A 21,694-nucleotide genomic window follows, 5' to 3' on the forward strand; every position below is an offset into this window, starting at 1 on the left:
ACCAAACCAGATAACTTTGCCTCATTCTAAATCTTAGTCAAGTACGATATTAGCTATAGGTTTATTCACAGATGCCCTTTATCAGATTGAGGAAGTTCCTTTCTATTTCTATTCCGTGAAGTTTTTACCATGAATGAGGTTTTTGATGAATTCCTTTTCTGTGTCTATTGAGATGACTATGAAGTTTTGGTCTTTATTTTATTAATATGGCATATTATAGTAACTGATTTTAAAATGTAAAACCAACCTTGCCCTTATGGGATAAATCTCACTTAATCAAAGTATATAATTCTTTTTATATGTTGTTGAGTTTGATTTGCTATTATGTTAATAATTTGTATATATCTTCAGAGATATTTGTCTATAGTTTGGTTTGTTTTTGTTTTTGTTTTTCCTGTGGTATCTTTGTCTGGCTTTGGAATTAAGGTCACACCATACTCCTAGCATGAGTTTTTTTTTTTTTTTCTTTTTTCCACTTTTAACAACATATATTGGTTCCTCACAACCTGAAATTTAAGGTGTCCAAATTTTAGGTTCCAGCTCATTTTTTCCTGGTCAGAACTCTTTCCTGTCCCTCAGAAGGACAATTTCTTATTCTATCCTCATCAGGCAAAGAGAACTCTGGTCCTTCATTTCTTTATAAAATCACTAATCTCACCATGGGGACTACAATGAGTTGGATTTTATAAAACTATCCCCTGTTAAAAAAAAGTTTGAGAAACATTTAGTATTTGTTCTTATGCTGAATTTTCCTGTGATTTACCAAGGAAGCCATCTGAACCTGGGATTTCTTTGTAGAAAAATTTTAAATTAGTATTTGAATTTCTTTATGTTGTTATAGGTCTGTTCAGATTTCCTATTTTTCCTTGAGTCAGTTTGGCAATTTATGTCTTCCTTGGATTTTTTTTTATTTAACCTATTTGCTGGCATATAGTTGTTTATAATATACCCTTATTATCATTTGGGTTTCTGTAAGGTCAGTAATCATGTTCTTTATTATACTCCTGATCTTGATAATTTATGTCTTTTATTTTTTTGTAAGGCTTATTAAGTTTTTTTTTTCAATATATGAAGTTTATTGTCAAATTGGTTTCCATACAACACCCAGTGCTCATCCCAAAAGGTGGCCTCCTCAATACCCATCACTCACCCTCCCCTCCCTCCCACCCCCCATCAACCCTCAGTTTGTTCTCAGTTTTTAAGAGTCTCTTACGCTTTGGCTCTCTCCCACTCTAACCTCCTTTTTTTTTTCCCTTCCCCTCCCCCATGGGTTTCTGTTAAGTTTCTCAGGATCTACATAAGAGTGAACACATATGGTATCTGTCATTCTCTGTATGGCTTATTTCACTTAGCATAACACTCTCCAGTTCCATCCATGTTGCTACAAAGGGCCATATTTCATTCTTTCTCATTGCCACGTAGTACTCCATTGTGTATATAAACCACAATTTCTTTATCCATGCTTATTAAGAGTTTTCAATTTTGTCCATCTTTTCAAAGAACAAATTTTGGTTTTATTGATTTTCTCTGTTGTTTTCAATTTTCCATTTTGCTGCTCTTTAATTGAATTACTTTACCTGTACTTACTTTGAGTTTTGATTGTTCTTTGTTTTACAAATACTTAAGGTAGAATCTCATGTTATTGATTTGAGAACTTCTTTTCTGATATAAGAATACCAACTTAGTAGAGCCTTGGGCCATCCCTACTTGCTGGCCACCAAGATGACCACACTAACCGACAAGCTCCAAATCAAGGAAGCTAGCTCAGGCAACTGGAACAAAGCCCTCAGCTTTCCCTGTCTCCTTCCTGCCTCTGACAGAACTGGAGACAGTGGGGATAATGAGGGCAGCCCTAGGCCAGAATGTCTTTACCATAGGAGTTATTTCCCAAAGTTCTGTAGCTTTAATGAATGGGCTTCATTCAGGAATGAATGGTATTAAAATGGTGTTATTGACCATTTTGCCAGTTTTATACTTGCTTTTTGTGAGAGAGGATTTTTCAACCTCCTCACTCAATCACACTACAAATAAATATCTGCTCCTATTCGTTCCTCTTTAAATGTTTTCTGTTAGATTAAGATCTTTGTTTCATTTATTTTCCCTTATACTTTGAAAGTTTTACATTTAATTTTAAAATGTTTAATTTCATATTTTAAGATATATACATTTAGAATTTTTAAATAAGTGTTTGGAGTTAATTTATATCCCTATTATTCCCCTAAGAACATAACTCAACATGTCTTTATTTTTTCTTTTCCCCAGATCACAATTTCATGGTACTTTTGTCTGGAATTTAAGTTCTAACTTTTCTGGGCATTTGACTGAGGGAAAGAGATAGGACTACAGTGTGTGCTCAGTATTTCTTGTTGAAATTATGAATAATATTTGGATATTATATGTGAAGTAGGCTAATTGTAAGGCTTTTATTGTGGGAAATTGGTGAGTGGTCTTGCCACAAACTGATGTAGGGAACCAATATATGTTCCCTTTTTTTCTTTCTTTCTTCCTTTTTTTTTTTCCCTTTTGTCATTGTGATTTTCCCACCATTGTCTCCTAACTGAGGAAGCTGGAAGAACTTTTAAGATGCATTTGTGAAGGTCTTTTTGGGATTATTTGAATTTAAAATAAATGGGACATAAGAGTAGAGATTTCCAGGATAAGATGAATATAGAATGAGCTAGGAGATATAATTGTAATTCATTAGTCCACAGAGTTAAAAGTCATAAGACTAGATACTACCACTGAAGAAAAAGAAGAGGGCCAAATTAAGATCTGTCAAAAATGTCAATATAGGGGTGCCTGGGTGGCTCAGTTGGTTAAGCATCCGACTTCGGCTCAGGTCATGATCTCACAGTTGGTGAGTTTGAGCCCCACGTTGGGCTCTGTGCTGACAGCTCAGAGCCTGGAGTCTGCTTCAAATTCTGTGTGTCCCCCACTCTCTGCCCCTCCCATGCTCATGCTCTATCTCTTTCTGTCTCTCAATAATAAATAAACGTTAAAAAAATTTTTTTAATGTCAATATATACCCTGAATGGGACACAGCAAGGTGAACTAAGTAATTAGCTTCAAAAGGTAAACTTAGAAAGAAAAGGAGAAACTGGATTTGTAGCAGTCAAAGCTCATTGAGAAAAACATCAGTTTAGGAAATATGAGTGCCCCTTGATTTAATAGTAAAGATGTAAAGGGTGACTTTATTGAGAGCACTTAAAGGGAACTGAAGTCAGAATGCCCAGGGTTGAGGGGAGCAGAAAAAGTGTTTATAACAGTATAGACCCTCTCACAGATGTTTGCCATTAAGGGAGGGCTATGAGTTAGGAAAAAGCTGTAAGAAAAGCAGGGTTAAAGGAAAGTGGAAAAACAATTTAGGGAGAGACACAGATTTGAGGACAGCTTTAGAAAAATTGCCAAGACATGGGATGACTTTGGCATAGATATTAGAATGTCTGTGTGTTCTGGGAGGGAATGTGAAAGCCAGTGTGTGCTGGGGGCTGGGGAAGGAGGCAGGCTGCTTTAGATAGCATTATGCAAATGTGTCAAAAGATTAAGTAAATCTTTCTAATCAGTTTTCAGGTTCCAGACTTCAAAGTGGGATCCTGAACTATGTCAACATTCCCCAATCAGGCAGCCCCCAATAACACTTCAATGGCCCCCACCTTCTTGTTGGTGGGCATGCCAGGCCTGTCAGCTGCACCCTCCTGGTGGACAATACCACTCATCACAATGTACCTTCTCTCTGCCCTGGGCAACGGTACTATTCTCTGGATCATTGCCTTGGATTCCACCCTGCACCGTCCAATGTACTTCTTCCTCTTCTTGCTTAGCGTGTCTGATGTTGGCTTGGCCACAGCCCTGATGCCCACCCTGCTGGGTCTTGCCTTTGCTGGCGTTCATGCTGTCCCTGCCTCGGCTTGCCTCCTACAGATGTTCTTTGTCCACATCTTTTCTGTCATGGAGTCCTCTGTGTTGCTCGCCATGGCCTTAGATCGAGCACTAGCCATCTGCCGCCCTCTCCACTACCCAACGCTCCTCACCAATGATGTCATTAGCAAGATTTGCCTGGCTATTGCTTTCCGATGCCTGGGTCTCCATCTGCCCCTGCCATTCCTCCTGGCCCACATGCCCTACTGCCTCCCACAGGTCCTGACCCATTCTTACTGCTTGCACCCAGATATAGCCCATTTGGCCTGCCCTGGAGGTTGGGGTGCAATCTATAGCCTCTCTGTGGTTCTGTCAGTTATGGGATTAGACCCTCTGCTTATTTTTTTCTCCTATGGCTTAATTGGCAGAGTCTTGCAAGGTTTGGGATCCAGTGAGGATCGCTGGAAGGCTGGCCAAACCTGTGCTGCCCACCTCTCTGCTGTGCTCCTCTTCTACATGCCCTTGATCCTTCTTGCCCTCATTGACCATCTTAGAGTGCCAATACCTCAGCCTGCCCATACTCTTCTCTCCTATGTCCACTTCCTGCTTCCTCCATTGATAAATCCTATTCTCTACAGTGTCAAGATGAAGGAGATTAGAGAGAGAATAGTCAAGAGACTACAGCCCAGGAAGGTGGGTTGTGCTCAGTGAAGAGGATGCCCCTCCACAGTTGGTGGCTTAAAACTACCTGATACAAAAGTAGTTTTTCCATGATGAAGAACTCAGTTCAAAATGCATGAAATGGTCACTCAGGCACACATAAGCACATATACATGGATGTATCTGCCTGTCCTTGCAAGTGTGAATGTGTCTATTAAGGTAAACTTACAAGCTCCAGAGAGTGACAGTGGTCTACCCACTGTTACACTACAGATCGTGGCATAGAACGTCCAGGATCTAGGTCATGTCACAACCACCCAAGTGTGTGTCTGTTGTTGTTTTGTTTTTGTTAATTTCCCCACCACATCTGTACCCTAATGCCTGAGGAAACTGGAGGAGTTAAACAGTTACACAGCAGAGAAATGAGAACACAGAAACCTTCCATGGCACTCTACGTGTGTGTGTGTGTGTGTGTGTGTGTGTGTGTGTGTGTGTGTGTGTTTGTACATTGCTTTACGGATTTTTTTATGGATTTTGATATATGTGTCATGGATATAATCACATATCACTGATCTATCAGTGTAGGCTCATAGTCTGACTTGTTAATATGTGGTATAAAGTGATCCCCCTTTCATGAAACAAACAAGAGCTTTGGAATCCTAACAAGAATTACATTATTTTTATAGATTAAGTGTAAGCTAACATTTATGATGATAAACTTTCACACCCAAAAATATATGATAGATATTTCACTTATTAATACCTTTTTAAATTTTTCAATAAAATTATTTGCTTAATTAAATTTATTTCTATAGTTTTTAATTATATGATTTTGTTGCTCTTATAAATAAAATAATTCTCTATTCTATTTCCACATCCATAAAGCTAGATTGGGGAAAATCATTTTTTATCTTGCATTAATATATATTTTACCAAATTATCATATGAATTATATAGCTTTTTATTTTTGGATTTTATTTATATTTATCATTTATAAGTAAAAATAGGTGACTGGTAGGTTTTTCCTACTATTCATACAACTTATTTCATTTTACTTTATTTAACTCATTGGAATCTCCAGCCTGTTATGAAAGAATAACAGTGAAAGTGAACACTCAAATCTTGTTATTGATTTTAACAGAAGTGGCATTAGTGGTTCACTTATTAGAACAATGGTTGGCTGCAAGATCTTTGGGTAATTTGTAAATATTCAAATAATTTATGTGTATTCCAATTTTACTAATTTTTAATAAGCTTACTCAATAAACCCTATTAAGTGCTTTTTCAGCATCCACTAATATAACTATAATTGTCTGCTTTAATGTGTTGTTCAATTTTCTGATATAGAAACATCTTTTTTCTATTGTGATTATAGAAAAATGCATTCTAAATGAAAGTAGCAAATTGGATCCACTTAGTACCAAAACAAGAACCCATACTAATCTATCAGGATACATTCCAGCAAGGCAGAACAGTTATATCCTCATCTGATACCAAGTTTCTCTGCAAGGTATATTATATATCCTCTTACTAAATTAGAAAATTAGTATTTCCATTTCACAAATGAGAATACTGCGACTGAGGATTTCAGAATGTTTAAAGTATATAAAATTAGTTGCAAAGGCAGCATTTATTTTCAGATTTGCTTAATAAAAAGTCCCTGCTATAAAATACTTTTTTTTTTAATTGTTGAACAGAGAAACAGCTTGGTCTTGAGGCAACAGTAATGGGGTCTCTGAGAAACCCTGCTTTTCCCAAAGTTTACCATTTCCTCCTCCCTGCTGCACCCACCCCCAGAGTCTCATTTATTTACTGACAGCAGAATGATGTAAACAGTTTGAAGTCCCACAAGCCTAGTTTTGAATTCTCACTTCACTACTTCCTGTGTCATTTGGCAACAGCTGTTCTTATGTTTGCAAAATAGGTATAATAAGGATTGCATGAAATCACGTCCCTTTATCATAGTGTCTGAACATAAGAGATATTCAATAAATCATAGTTATTTGGAATTAATGAAGTCAAAAATAACTGTAGTTACACCTTGTATGTATATTCAATGTGAATAAAGAACATTACAGGTGGAAGATTCTTTCGGCTGATACAACCTCATTTTAGAGAAGGAAAACTGCAACTTGGGATTTGCTGAAAGCACTTTTGCATGGGCCTGTGTAAGTCAGGGAAGATGAACTAAACCTCTGTGTTTAGTAGTTCAGGGAACACAGAACTCTTTCACGGCAGGGGCTCCACTGCTCTCTCCTGGTCAGGGCCACATCCACTCAATTCTGTCAGTTTTCAAGTGCCAAGTGCTTGGTATTACCACTCTTGGCCAGTCAGGGGGCACTGTTGTCTCTGCAAATCACCTGACAGATTTGAAGGAAAATCTTTCTCCTCTAACAGCACACAGGGGCATAAGAGGTATTAGCAGGAATGTTTACAATTGTAAATAAAATGTAACAGTGATACAGGGGAGCTGATTGAAACTGAAAACCAGGAAAAGCTTTGCAAAATCCAGATTTCTGGGTTGGTCCCACTGCTAAACAAAGCTTAAACAAAGACTCCAGACCTGTAACCTGTGTGAGAGAGAAAGAGAGAGAGAGAGAGAGAGAGAGAGAGAGAGAGAGAGAGAGAGAGGTGGGGATGAGGATGAGAAAGCAATTAATAATTCATTAATGGGGGTGTGCCTGGGTGGCTCAGTCAGTTGAGCATCTGTCTCTTGATTTTAGCTCAGGTCATGATCTCAGGGTTCATGGGTTCAAGTCCTGCGCTGACAGTGTTGATCATGCTTTGAGTTCTCTGTGTCCCTTTCTCTCTGCCCCTCCCCTTCTCACACTCTCTTATGTGTGTTCTCTCTCTCTCTTTCCCTCTCTCTCAAAAATAAATAAACGTAAAAAAAAGAATTTGTAACAGGGATCTTAAGTTCAAATACCTAGAAGAACAAGGTCATGATAGCAGTAAATGGAGCAAACACATACTCAGACTGTGAGTAGTGGGGTCTGTATAAGGGCCAACACTTCTCAGTGTGTTCCTACTGAGTTTTTCCATGTGGGAATGTAGGCCTAGTATTGCCATATCTTCCTACTTTTAAGATAACTCATAAATCTCTATTTTTTATATGAACTCATCTAAACACTCTTGTCTAAACAAATCCGTCTGAAGACCATATTTGGATTGTATGGCTCTTAAAAAGATTAACATATTAATTCAGACAATGAAGAAAGAAGGAATTATCCCCTTTAATTTCAAAGTACATATGAAATATAATACACAACACATAGAAAGTAATTTTCTCAAGGTCACATAGCTAGGAAATGGCAGAGCTGAAACCAGAGGACTGAGTCTTGACCTCAGTCTTGAGCTTTTTTAGTCATCTTGCCACCTCCCTTGCAGGACTAAGTTATCACACTAAATGGTTTAGAGGACATGTTATCCCTGATAGGGTCTTTTTACCCTTTCTTCTATGGGTTGGCTTCTAAATCCCCTGTCTGGAGTTATGTTATTTCTCATTGATTAATAGTAGCCCTGGACTCTGATCCCCTAAATCAAGATGGCATCGTCCTTGTAGCCCCTAAAGCTTCTTTGTTGACACTTTCTTAATAGGATGTCTTTAAAGGGCTCTAATCTGGCTCCATTTACAGGGCCAGGAGATGATAGGTGGATACAGGGAGGCTTGGATAAGAAACTTGTTTCAAGGTCTGTTTGGCCACAGTGGTGCAGATTCTGTGTTGTGGCTTGACAGCTATTATTTCACCTAAAGGCATTATGGGCTGCCCTAAATTCTTTCTCTCACAAAGGACCCTTATATCTCTTGACAATGTTAACTCCCTGGTAAGAGGTGCAGAAAGTGCAGAGGTGAGTTGAGTCTAGGTTACGACTGCCCTGATTCACCCCTGAATTCCCACCCCAGCAAAACTTTGAACTATTCTTTCAGTTCAAATTGATATACATCTACCAAGTGCATACTATGAACAAGGAATTTTATTGTGAGGAGACTTCTAAAGTTGAATAACTCGGGGCGCCTGGGTGGCTCAGTCGGTTAGACGTCCGACTTCGGCCCAGGTCACGATCTCATGGTCCGTGAGTTCGAGCCCCGCGTCGGGCTCTGGGCTGATGGCTCAGAGCCTGGAGCCTGCTTCTGATTCTGTGTCTCCCTCTCTCTCTGCCCCTCCCCCGTTCATGCTCTGTCTCACTCTGTCTCAAAAATAAATAAACGTTAAAAAAAAAAAAAAAAAATTTAAAAAAAAAAAAAAAAAAAAAAAAAAAAAAAATAAAGTTGAATAACTCACAACTCTTTCGTTGTAGAAATTCACAATGTAGTCCATAAGAAAGACATATGTATGATGTTGGAGATGTCTCTGGGTCTCCGTCCACTGTGCTCCGAGGACTCAGCCCCTTGCTTTTACTACAAATGTTGCCAAATGCCAATTACCACCTATAATTTCCTCCTACAATTTCCCCAATTTGGCTTCAGCAGAAGACATACTCTCTAGGTTCCCTTTTCACATTGCCCCAAAAAGGTTTTTTTTTCAACTCAAACATTAATGTTCATACAAATCATCTAAGATCTTGCTAAAATGCAGATTCTGACTTAATAGGCTTGCAGCTAGTTACTTTCCAGGTGAGACGCTGCCACTGAACATTCGACCACACTTTAAGTGGCAAGGAAAAAAACATACTTAAGCCAACTTAGACACATTATAAAGGGCTTAATGTAAATCACAAAAAAAGAATTAAATAAGGGAAGCAAATATGAAGATGCTAAATTGCTCCAAAACCTTGCAGAGTTCCACCCACCACAGTTTAGGGCCACTGATCATACTTCCTCCTTAGAAGCTCCTCTGGATTCTTGCTCATAATTCATACCTGAGGATAGATGCCATCAATCCCCCAAGCAATAACAAAAGCATTCCTACATACGCTATGAAATGCAGGCCTCCTCTTCCCTAAAAGCAGATTTGCTGTGGTATATTAGGTCCCCTTTAGGGATTGATTGATTGATTAATGAATTAATTAATATCATTTAAGGGCTATGAAGTAAAAGGAAATATCTCCTCTTTGAAAGAAATATTGCCCTGCTCCTAAGACAATTTATTGTAGAGAAAATGGAACTTCTACCTCTGCCCCATCATTTAGACTTTAGACTCAGTTTTTCCAGGACTTTTACTCTAATCTGCCAACTTTTTACACAATACACAATGGGATTCATCAAAGGTGGTACCAACAAGAATGCATCAGCTATCAGAATCATAGCCAAAGGGGATTTATGCTTGGCAAAGTGATGTATGGTAGCCAAGGTGATGATGGGCACAAAGAAGATGAGCACAGCACAGATGTGGGACACGCAGGTATTAAGAGCTTTAACTTGCTCCCCATGGGATGCAATACCCAATACAGTCTTCAGGTTGAACACATAGGAAACAGCAATGAAAACACTGTCTGACATCATGCAGAGTGAGACAAACAGACCATAGTAAAAGTTAACCCTATTGTCAGAGCAGGCCAGTTTCATGACATCCTGGTGGAGACAGTAGAAGTGTGAGAGCAGGTGTTTATTACAGTATCTGAGTCTATTTAAAGTGAAAGGAAGAGGAAGAACTAGTAGAATGCTTTTAATATCAAATATCAGCCCACGATGCAAAATTCTGGAGCTGGTAAGAATGGAATTATACCTTAGAGGGTTGAAAATGGCTGGAAAGCAATCAAAGGACATGATCAAGAGCATTGAGGATTCCATGCCTGTGAATCCATGGATGAAAAATTCCTGGGCAATACATGCATCAGCAGAAATCTCCATGGCATTGAACAAGAAGATCCTCAGCATAGAGGGAAGAGAAGACAAAGACAAGCCCAGGTCAGATAAGGCCAGCATGGAGAGGAAATAGTACACAGGCTCATGCAGGGAAGACTCTGTCCTGATGACAAACAGGGTGGTGCAGTTGCCCAGGGTGGCCAGGAGGTACATAAAGCAGATGGGGATGGAGATCCAAATGTGTACACTCTCAAACCCTGGGATCCCAACCAACAGGAAGGTGGAGATTTCAACTTCTGAGGTATTAAGAGAAAACATTACAAATAGGTCTCTCATTTATATGCTCCTGGTAGATAAATAACATCAACAACAAATTCTCTTAGTTGTGTGTACTGAACACAATTAAGTTCAGTTGTCAGTTAAATTAAGTATAGCTCATCCTTAGGTATCAAGCAATAATGTAACTTTTTCTATATAAAGAAAAATACAGAGTCGATTTAAATAGGTTCTTCATGATATTCATTTGAGACCTTCAAGTCTACCTTTCTTCCTTATAGCTTGGAAGCAACAAGGTGTTTGATAACCTTTTTAAAAAAACACCACTTTTTAAGATTTATGCATCAAGTAAACTAAGTTGGAACATATTGCAGTCTGGAAAATCTATAACATCTTGGATGTGGTCAATGCTCATATATTCATACAAATCACAGATGCTACAGTAGCAGGAGTTAAAGGAGGCCTAACATATTATTGTTCATGATACATGTGTGTGAAAATATAAAATTGACCTACCACAGAGTTTGGGAAACTAATTTGCAGAGCCAAATTCAACCTGTGAGAATTTAAAAAATATTTTAAAGTGTTGTATCAAAAGAAAAAAAGAAGAAAAAAACATATAGGACAGAGACAAATACATGGCCTGAAAAGTCTAAAATATTTACTTCCTGGCCATTTACAGAAAAAGTTTGTTGACCCCTGTACTAGAAAATTATGCATACAAGCACACATGTGTGTGCACATGTGTGTACACACACAAAAAATCACAGTACAATGAGCATGGTGGAAATGGAGTATGTGTCAAAGGGAACTTCAAATTTAAGAGTAATGTTTTATTTTCATTTTTAAGAAGCCAATAACACATGAAGCAAATATACAAAATGTTTTAAATTTTCCCATCAGAACTTTGGAAATGGAGGGTGATGCTCAGTACTTTCTTATATTCTTTTAATTCTACCCCCTCCTAATTGTCTTATACAACACCACTTCCAGAACCATAAATCACCAAGAGATCTCCAGGTTGAAACACTATATGCCAGCACATTACTGTAGCCTGAGGCAGTTTGAGTGAGCACAGCACCTCAGGGAGCAGAGGAAGGACTCCTCGGACACCAGCTATCATCCCCTAAGTGGTGAGCTTCCAGCTAGAAGACCACAAGAAGCGGTGAGAAGGGAATGGCCAGGCCACAAGTATTTGTCCTTTCATGGAGGGTTTATGAGCATTTCCTGGCAAGGGTAGAGAAAGAATGAATTGTATCCAGATGGAAGAAATTACAAGGTGAGGGGTGGAAATAGCACTGAAGAAGGGGAGGACACTTACTAGTCTTTTTCTCTGCTACTAAAATTTTAAAGGACCTTTGCCTCCACTTGACTCAAGATAGGGACTGTAAGGTTTGTGGTGTGTAGGGTGTGTCATATGCAGAAGTGATGAGAACATATTTCAGTACTGAGTGTCCATTTCACCTCAGCCTTTCAAATGTGGTGGGTTTCCTTGTAGTGAATAACATAAGACAGTCGTCATTTGTAGGTGTTTGAAACACTCACATTGGTTCCATTCAATCGCTAGTGGCCCCGTTCAGAATGGCCACGGTTCTTGTCCTTCTTTCCCTGTTCTTGGATTTCTTTTGGCTTACCATTTCTCTTGGCTATTCAATGTCTACCTTTTAGATTGCTGACCAATTCAGGTTCTTACCTCTGGTATTTGGACTTGATCCTGCTCATGTTCTTGGTGTCAGCATCACTCACACCTTGGGCAACCCTCCTTTTAGCAGCTCTAAACCAGAAAAACCCCAATAGTGCATGTGACACTCGGCTCTTGTCAGGGGAATGGGATTCACAGGGAGAAAGGTGATAATACACTATCCATTCTTGTTCAAAAGGTGACCTTAAAATGGTCATTTCTAAGATTCCATGTCTGAGTTATTTTTTGAAAAGCTGCCAGCCTAAATCAAGTAACTAAACAAATTAGTTACTACTGGCATCATTGTCTTTTCAACTGTGTCCATCATGCCAATATAAAGATGTACCCCATCCCACATATGTTCTCTAATCTTTTCAGCTTTCAATGCTGTCCCAAATGCAGCTTGATCTCTTAGGCTGAAGAAGCCATGAAGCATTTTACCTACAACCATTTCAAAGCCATAAGGTTGAACTCTATAAATTGCAGAGTTTTCATTGGGAAACATAAAATAAACTGAGGGAAATTCAATTTGAGTCTCTAGGACACCTACTAGGCTCCTGGGTTCCTTACCCCAGAGCAAGGGTGAAAAGTTTTCAAATTCTTCCAGGTTCTATAACTTCTCTGCTCCAGCACCATGTTGGGAATCCATATCCTTATATATACCCTCGTACTCTTCCCTAGCATAGGCACATCCTCCTGAGAATTAACAGACACCTACTCCCCTAGGAACAATGACTCTCTAGCTTCATTACATCTATCTATAACCTGCTCTCCCAAGAAATGCAGAGAGCAGGCTCAGACTCACAGTTGTAGATTTAATTAATGCTTGAGATGCTGTTCCTACATCAGGTGCAGACTTTGAGGACAGTTTGTCTCAGACATTGGTAAGGTCGCCTATATCCAGCTATGGCTCCAAGATTAAGTGTAGGCCTTAGTAAACTCAATCTAAGACTATCACAGACCTTATGTGGAATTGTACCAACAGATATTTTCTGTTTGGTCATCACAATGTCTACTTTTATTTTAAATGTGAGTGGATTTAGGTAGGTCACAAGCTCTCAAATTTATCATTGACTCCTTTCTTCACTGTCTTATATCCAGTCCCTTCATATTTATCAGACATTGAAGGCATTTAATCTCACATAAGAGAAAGAAAAGCCCAGAATCACAAGATTCTGGTATCTTAGGCCCTCAATTTCAGAAGAACTATCAATTTTTATTCAGCCTCAACTTTGAAAATTGGAAATAAATAAAAAGTATAATTCTGGTGCATGTTGTAGGAGGACATGTGGTTCTCAGAGAGAGAACAGAAAATTAGATCTAGCAAACACCTTTGACTTGAAACAAAGTAACGACCGATAAATGAACCAATTTGCATAGACCAGCAATGATCACACTGGTCTTCAGGTTAATATAAAAGAGGATGTGCTAGAGGTAAGAGCTATAGTCATCAGAGTAGGTCAGGCAGAAAAGTGGAGAAAAGAGGGCTCTAACCTATTCATATTGATTTTCCACATTTCAAAATATATATTATAGTCAGAACATTAGACGAAGTAAAATAAATTCTTATGCTTAATCCAGCATCTATCTAGGATCATAATGGAGTTACATGGTTCAATTATGTCTACATCCTCCCATTGTTCCTTGACATATATCTGCATCATTCTGAGTTGAACACTCCTTGAACTGTAGGTCCAGAAAGCTTTAAGATCACCAGGAAGAAAAGCAGCTGGAACTAAAAAAAAAATTAGTGCTTTGTTCTTTTCAGGATGCATGGCATTGAGAACTCTGTCCTTAGAAGGGATAAATTTAGGTAAAAGGCAAATTTACCTAAGAAAATATAGGTGAAAAATTAAATAAAATGTATTATCTTCCTCCTGCTTTTCATTCTCCAATTCAAATTGCTGCCCCAACCCCTCCTTCTCCATTTCTTCCCTTCTTTTTTCCTCTTTTTATTGTTAATATGACAATTTTAATGTACAAAGCTATGAATTATAGGGAATTTATATTCCCTATAAAAGGAGTTTCTCCTGGGGTGCCTGGGTAGCTGAGTTGGTTAAGTGTCCAACTCTTGATCTCAGCTCAGCTCTTGATCGCAGGGTCATGAGCTCAAGCTCCACAGCCCAACTTAAAAAAAATAAAAGGAGTTTCTCTCATTGGCCCTCTCTGAGACCACATCTATGTGCTTGATATGCTTGTAGAAATTTCCCCATTGTCCTGGATCTGACTCCATCCTTTCTAAAACATTTAGCCCATGAAAACCCTTTTCTGAACCATTTCCCTTCTCTACCTGAGGTTAAAAAAGGTAAAGAAATAGAAGTTGGTAAGTATGCCACCAACTGATTTATAGAATTAAATGGAGAGTAGATCTTGTACCAGAAAAGAACAAGGGGACTGACTTTTCAACAGGAGAGATGGCTCAAACCTCACTCAGAGGCAACCAATCCCTTGTCAGCCTACAAGCTCTCCAGGCCAGAACATCAGGGTTTGAGTTTATGTGGTGAATCAGCTTCTTATAGTGAACCACTTCAAATCCTTTGACCTCATTGTCCTGTCACTGTTGCAACAACTGGGCTCATCAATCATTGGCTGGCTTCACACAGGGAGAACATGATAATCCCTTGCCTTAGGCCTGCACTGTGCACCTCTTTATTCTTGTCCCAGGACTGACACCAAGTCATGACACATTCTCAGATACTCACTTGGTGTTCATACATGTGAGGAAGTATGATGGAATTAACAGCTCATAGGATAAACTTTGACCAATGGTAAATGTGATCCAATGGATTATTGTTCCCCTCCTTATTTTCCTGGATTGACTGTCATGAGACATATTTGATAAGTAAGGCTTCAGAGATGGGTCTGCAGGAATGGTCAATAGTCGTCCATAATGATGTCTGGCTCATTCTTGATTTACCATCTCTCAGCTCCAAAGTGCCTTTTGCCTACTCTATGATGATGGTGTTGGACTCTGTAAATATTTCTCTTTTGTCAGCTGGCACATTATTAAGACTGGTTAGTGGAAAGTAGTGGAGGAACACTGTAGGGAGAAGGGGTTTTCTCTTCTTGGTTTCTGTGTGGCTTGTTGGCTGGATTCCCACAGAACATGTTGTTTTTCCATTGCTTGGCACTGTGTGATTGCTTCAGTGCTTGGTTCCAGTGGTGCACAGTTTCTTCCAGAATTAGCTACTGAGCTTGTTCTCCAGCTACTCACTGGGAAAACAGTGACATAACCAGCGGCCCAGACAGTATGGAGCAGCACTCTAGCTGAAGGAGAATCTCCTACATCTTCTCCTTAGCCCTGGGTATGTGTATATAAATTAGGGCAACATAGGGCTATCTAGTTAGCAAGCTGGCCACCCAACCCTCATCCCAAAAGGGCAGCCTGGAGCTACCCCAGCCTGAGCCTCACATGGAAATGCATTATAATCCTATAAAGGGTACTCTATCCATATCCCAGTTCCAGCAGTGTCCAGCAGTCATAAGCTTGTCTGGCACCTAGAGTTCAGAGAGTTGGCACCTTCCTTGGAACTCCCAGAGGGAAGATTTTTTGCAAGCTTCATCAATAGACACCTTATAACTTCACAAGCTTACAGGAAGGAGAAGAGGGCTCTTTCTTGAATGTTCCATCTCTACCCTAGGAAGGGTGGTTACTCCTTATATCCTCTTCTCATCTTTTAACTCTTACTAGCCAACTTCCCTGCTAATCTACTTCCCTGTTAATCTACTTCTTTATTAAACTTTTTCTTCTCAAATAATTATGTGGTCTCTGTCTCTTGATTGGAGTCTGGATAATGCAGTGTCCAAATCAATAATAAATTTTTGTATCATCTCACTGTCTTTCCTTTTTTGACATCAGCTATCCCTCACTCATGCTCCCTGGAATCACATTACAATAGCATGGTCAACTGACAACTAAGGCTCTATTGCCAGTGGTCAGTGGGCTTACAATGATTCCTGACATGCAATGGCATCAAAATTACTATGACTGTCACTTGTGGTTGGTTGGATGAGATTCAGGTGGAAGGGAGATGTTAGGTTACATGGTGACTATGGACATTGAATCCAATCTCTCATTTGTACCTAAAAAACATTAACTATAAAGATTATGAGATGGGATAACTGTTGTGTATCTGCATTAGAAACCTTAAATAGAAAATGATTAGATTAGGACAGCCAATTGACAACTCAGGACATGCTGTGAAAGTCAGAATGCCCCCTATAGGAACATTTAAGGAAATCTTTATCTCCTTCAGCCAAAGATCATATACTTCTAAAAATCCAGCACATGATTTAACTGAAAGAGTAACAGAACTGCAAGGCAAATTGAATGCTCAGTTTTGATAAATCTTCTTTTATAAAGTTGTAACACTGAAAAATACTGGGAATAAAAAAATGGGGAAGTGGTATGATCCTCACTGCTGGGATATTAACATTTGAGTGTATAAGCCTAAAAATCTTGGAAATTTTGAATATTCCATGTTAGCCAAAGGAGTTCCCCTCTCATGAGAAGATTTACAGATGATATTTATTTTACCTTATACAGAAACCTTACAAAAACCAAACCTGAGGACAATGCTTTACAATGCTTTTCCTATGCAAGATCTTGCCCCATCGCTTCTCACTGTACCAAAGCCAATAACCAGTCTGATTTCAGTAAAGCTTGAGCAGGGAAATGTTATTAACATTTGGGGAGAAAATAGTTTAACCAGTGACATCATTGCAAAGCCTACCTGATTGTACTAACTAGAATCAAATGAATACCTATAGGAGTATATCTCGAAGGTATTAGATGTAAGTTAGCATAGGAAGTGGCTAGTGACATAAATATTAATTAAGATAGAGAAGAATTTGACACAAACAATTTGACATTATTGACAGAGGATACTCATCTATGATTTGAGGTTTAACATTATATCAAGGATACCTAGCAACTGTGATAATGCACTGCTGGGATGGTTGATTGAAACTTGAACATGATGATTACCTATAGCAAATTAGATAGAGATGTCAGATCTTCTTTGCAAAATATAGACTATAGAAATCTCAAAGAGGTAGACATGTTAGAATGGATTTATCATGTAGGACCAGAGAATTTATTACATGATTATTTTCTCTGGGAGAAAAGAGAGGACACTCCTTCACTAAGGCAATAAAGAACGCATTTGTAAGAGGGTATTTGGTATCTTTGAATAGTTCGGTGATTGCTATGCACTGCAGCCTAGACTTGGCAATGAAATCTGCCCCTGTGGAACTGGCCTCCCTACTGACAATGAAGATGAAGTGATCCTGAGACACATGGAAGGACTTAAAATCATAAGGTAAATATAATTACTGTAGAGAATAGCAAAGGTAAAATGGCAATCAGGGTGACAGGACCCATAGTGACCTATTGCAATAGATGATAATGTTTCTGAAGATGAGCGCAATGGACAGTAACTGGGAGCTAATTGACATGCATTTAAAATAAAGAGCTTCTGAGCATCAGGCTGACATCAACCACCCTAATAGGAAACTTAAAGATTTAAGTTGCTTCACCTATTTAAAGATTTAAGTTGCTGCACATATCCAGAGCCCATTAACTGAACATGAATCTTGGTGTCCCTGATGAAATAACCTGCTATGCTACTGGAAACATGCAATACAAATTATCTATATCTTTTCCAAAATGGACCTATGTCCATTTACAAATGTTCATTAAGGAAAGGAGAATACCCAAAACCTTTGAGAACTATTGGATATAGGATACAATCTCTCACTGATAATAAGCAACCAAACATAACATTATGCTCTTTTTTGATTAAAGTATGAGATTATTGGGGTAAGATGATTAATGGAATTTTGGGCAAATTTTGTCTCCAAGTGAGCCCAGTGATTTTCATACCTGTGCTTATTCTCCAGGTTCCTAAGTATATAATTGGTTATATTACATTTATGAGCTGGGAAAACTCTCATCTGTAAAGTTTGCACCTTTATTGTAGGGAAGACAAAGTACAAAGTCAAAACAAGCACAAGTAAAGTTTATGAATAGTTGTCCCAGGATCCCATGACACTTATCACTGATATATAGATGCTCTCCATTAATTCCCATTCATGGCCTCACTGAAGGTTTCTGATACGTTAATGGAAAAGAAGGAAAATATTCAGGCTCGGTTCATGGATGGATTAGTGGGCAAGTTGGCACTAACCAGAAGTAGAATACAGTAGCACAATACCTTCACATATGGGAGGCCACAAAAAAAAAAAAAAAAAAAAAAAAAAAAAGAATGCTGAAGGAAAATCCCCTTAATGGACAGTGCCCTTGGTTGTTAACTTCATGTAAAAAGAGAGGTTGTCTGAGGTATGTGGATATACATGGACTTCTGTACTTTGTTGAAGGGCTTGGATAGCTGGCCAGTGAATGTAACTAGCAAACTTAAAAGAAAAGAGATAAGGTAGTCTGTAGAAGATGTATATGAAATACATATTGAAGTAGACATATTGCATCTCATGCTAATATCCACAAAACAGTACCCATCTCAGAGGAGGAACTCAACAATCAGAAAGAAAGAACCTATGTGTAAATATCAGCAAGCTTTGGCTATACTACTTCTGATTCAGAGGGCCCACAGATAGAGTAATAATGGCAGAGATGAGGATAAAGAAAGAGCCAAGAGTATGAGTTCCTTCTTACCGACGCTAATCTTAGGAAAACTGTGTAATCCTCACTCCTGGGTTTAGTAATGTTATTACCAACTTTTAATGTTCAGCTAACAGCAGTAGGAACTGATCCTGAGCACTTGATATGACATTTTGTATGTGCATTAGATATACTCCTACACATAATAGAGGGTAAAAGAACTACCTATATATTATCCAATGTTGAATTGCATTGATATGCTTATAAGATTCACTCTATAGAATGGCTATTTTTGTAGTTAATCAAGAATTTTAAGAAGAAAAACATCAAATTATAAATTATCTTTTTTATATCATTTAGAAAAGAACAATCGGTTTATTAACAAAGTTTCCTACATTAAATCTGGACTTATCGTATGCAGTCTGAACGAACATTTTATTCAGGACACATACTACTTGCACATATGAATAGTTGTTTACATACATATCTCACTTTACATTGAAAATGAAACAAAATTTAGGCAACATTAATGTGGAATTACTGACAAGGAAACTAAGCAAATATCACACAACCTATAAGTTGCATAGTTTAGGTTGTTGAAAGCACATGTAGGCCATTTGTGGATAATTACACCATTCTACCAAGGCATTCATTCATAAATGGCTTTGTCTCTACTCTGAGATTACTAATGATTAAATTTGTTGCTTCTGAATTAAGACCTTGACAATAGCCTTTCGAATCTGCTTAGTCTTCACACTGTAGATGATAGGGTTGAGCACAGGAGGGATGAGAAGGAAGACATTGGCCATGATGGTGTGGACAAACAGAGGTGCTGAATGGCCATAGCGATGGACAAGAGACAAGCTGATGAGAGGGATGTAGAAGATGGCAACAGCGCTGATGTGGGATATGCAGGTGTTGAAGGCTTTTTGCCTCCCCTCAGAGGAGGCAATGTTGAGAACAGATCGAATGATCAGGACATAGGAGATCAAGATGCAAGGACAATCAAACCCCGTCGTGGAAAAAAGTGCAAACAGACCAAGGATGCTGTTGATTCTGTTATCTGTGCATGAGAGTTGAATGAGATCAACATGGTAGCAGTAAGAATGTGAAAGGGCCACAGCACGGCAGAAGGACAGCCTCTTGACAAAGAGCACCACTGGTAACATTACAGCAACGTTCCTTATCAACATGCTTATCCCAATCTGGGCAATCCTGGCATTGGTGAGGATGGTGGCATATCTCAGTGGATCACAGATGGCTACAAAACGGTCAAAGGCCATGGCCAATAGAACCCCAGACTCCATGAAAGTAAATCCATGGAGAAAGAACATCTGGGCAATGCAGGCATTTAAGGTGATTTCGCGAGCTTCAAACCAGAAAACACCAAGGGTAGTAGGAAGTGTGCACAGGGATAAGCTCAGGTCGATGGCTGAAAGCATAGAGAGGAAATAATACATGGGCTCATGGAGGTTCTGCTCACAGAGGACCACAAATAGGATCATGCTGTTCCCAGAGAGGGCGATGACATACAGGAGACAAAAAGGGATGGAGACCCAGACCTGGGCTGCTCTCAGGCCTGGAATACCCGTCAGGAAGAAGGTCAGAAGTTGAGCATTGGTATTATTGAGGACCAACATAATTAGGGACTGAAAAGACAGGGATATTTGAATAACTGAACATAATATAAATAATAAATATATAGCTCATCACTTAGAACATCTTTCTGGCACTCTAACATTCACTGAGTTACTATTGCTGATTTTGTAAGTACTTTAGGTTTTTTATGAGCTTGCTAGTACTGGAAGCCTCTCTCCATGCTTCTCCTCATTTATTGAAGAGAGAAGATTCCCTGAATTATTCCACATCTAATTTTTCTTAAATCTATAGTTCTCTTTGATGACAACAAACATCACAATGAAGTCATCCTTTCCTCTCAACGTTCCCAGTAGAACACTTAAACAATATGATGAGAAAATTGGTTTCTAATATTTTTTACCAAAGTATAATTAACATACAGTGTTATAGTAGCGTCAGCTGTACAATACAATAATATAATGGTTTGAAGTATTTTTTGAAAATAAATTACTAATCCTGAAATAAAGCACTGAAAAATCAAGTCACATTTGAAATGTGGATATTATTATTTTTTGTCCTGGGAAATATACAGAAGAATGCCAAAGACAACCCCAAGACACACATGTTTATATATGTGATTATAAGGTGGTCCAAAGTACCATCCTAACAAAATAATTGTAACTCCCATTTGTTGAAAGTTCTATGTGTTATTTGACATTTTATATGCATCATGTAATTTCATCCATATACCAACTCTAGGAGGTAGAACGGAAACTAAGACTCAAAAATAAATCTCCTAAGGTTATCTTTATAAAGTACTGTCTAATTGTTGAGAGAAACCATATACATAATTAAGGTAGAAGAAGAAGGGAGGAGGAAGGAAGGAAGGAAGGAAGGAAGGAAGGAAGGAAGGAAGGGAGAGAGAGAAGAAAGAAAGAAAGAAAGAAAGAAAGAAAGAAAGAAAGAAAGCGAGGGAGGAAGGGAAGGTGGAAAAATTGAGAGATAGAGGAGAGGAAGGGAGGAAAGGAGGAAGAAAGAGGGAGAGAGAAAGATAAACCTTGCCATTATTTTAACATAGTGCAGTAAGCACTACATTTTGATAAATAGCACAGGCTTCTCCTAAAACACAAAGAACCTTAATAGCCATCATTTCTTGAACACATACTATGTGCCAAATGCAATCATCTTCATATCCATAATCTCATTCAATCATCACAACTATCCAATGAGGTATAGAAAGTTGTCATTCTTAATATTTTTATTACGATGTTTAAAG

General features: G+C 38.5%; 3 protein-coding genes across 3 annotated transcripts; 1 reads left to right on the forward strand and 2 right to left on the reverse strand.

The window, feature by feature from the left end:
- The first annotated feature begins 3,600 nt into the window (after positions 1–3,600).
- Positions 3,601–4,569, forward strand: OR51S1 (olfactory receptor family 51 subfamily S member 1). Its single transcript, XM_060605803.3, has one exon. It carries the CDS (start codon positions 3,601–3,603, stop codon positions 4,567–4,569), a length of 969 nt encoding a protein of 322 aa, XP_060461786.3.
- Positions 4,570–9,640: 5,071 nt separating this feature from the next.
- On the reverse strand, positions 9,641–10,600 carry LOC132661352 (olfactory receptor 51A7-like). The gene has a single exon (XM_060605805.2). The coding sequence runs from the start codon at positions 10,598–10,600 to the stop codon at positions 9,641–9,643; it is 960 nt and encodes a 319-aa protein (XP_060461788.2).
- Positions 10,601–19,532: 8,932 nt separating this feature from the next.
- OR51F2 (olfactory receptor family 51 subfamily F member 2) lies at positions 19,533–20,480 on the reverse strand. Its single transcript, XM_060605808.1, has one exon. It carries the CDS (start codon positions 20,478–20,480, stop codon positions 19,533–19,535), a length of 948 nt encoding a protein of 315 aa, XP_060461791.1.
- Between the last annotated feature and the right edge of the window lie 1,214 nt (positions 20,481–21,694).

Source organism: Panthera onca, chromosome D1 (assembly GCF_046562875.1).
Source record: "Panthera onca isolate mPanOnc1 chromosome D1, mPanOnc1 haplotype 2, whole genome shotgun sequence".
NCBI classification, from domain to species: domain Eukaryota; kingdom Metazoa; phylum Chordata; class Mammalia; order Carnivora; family Felidae; genus Panthera; species Panthera onca.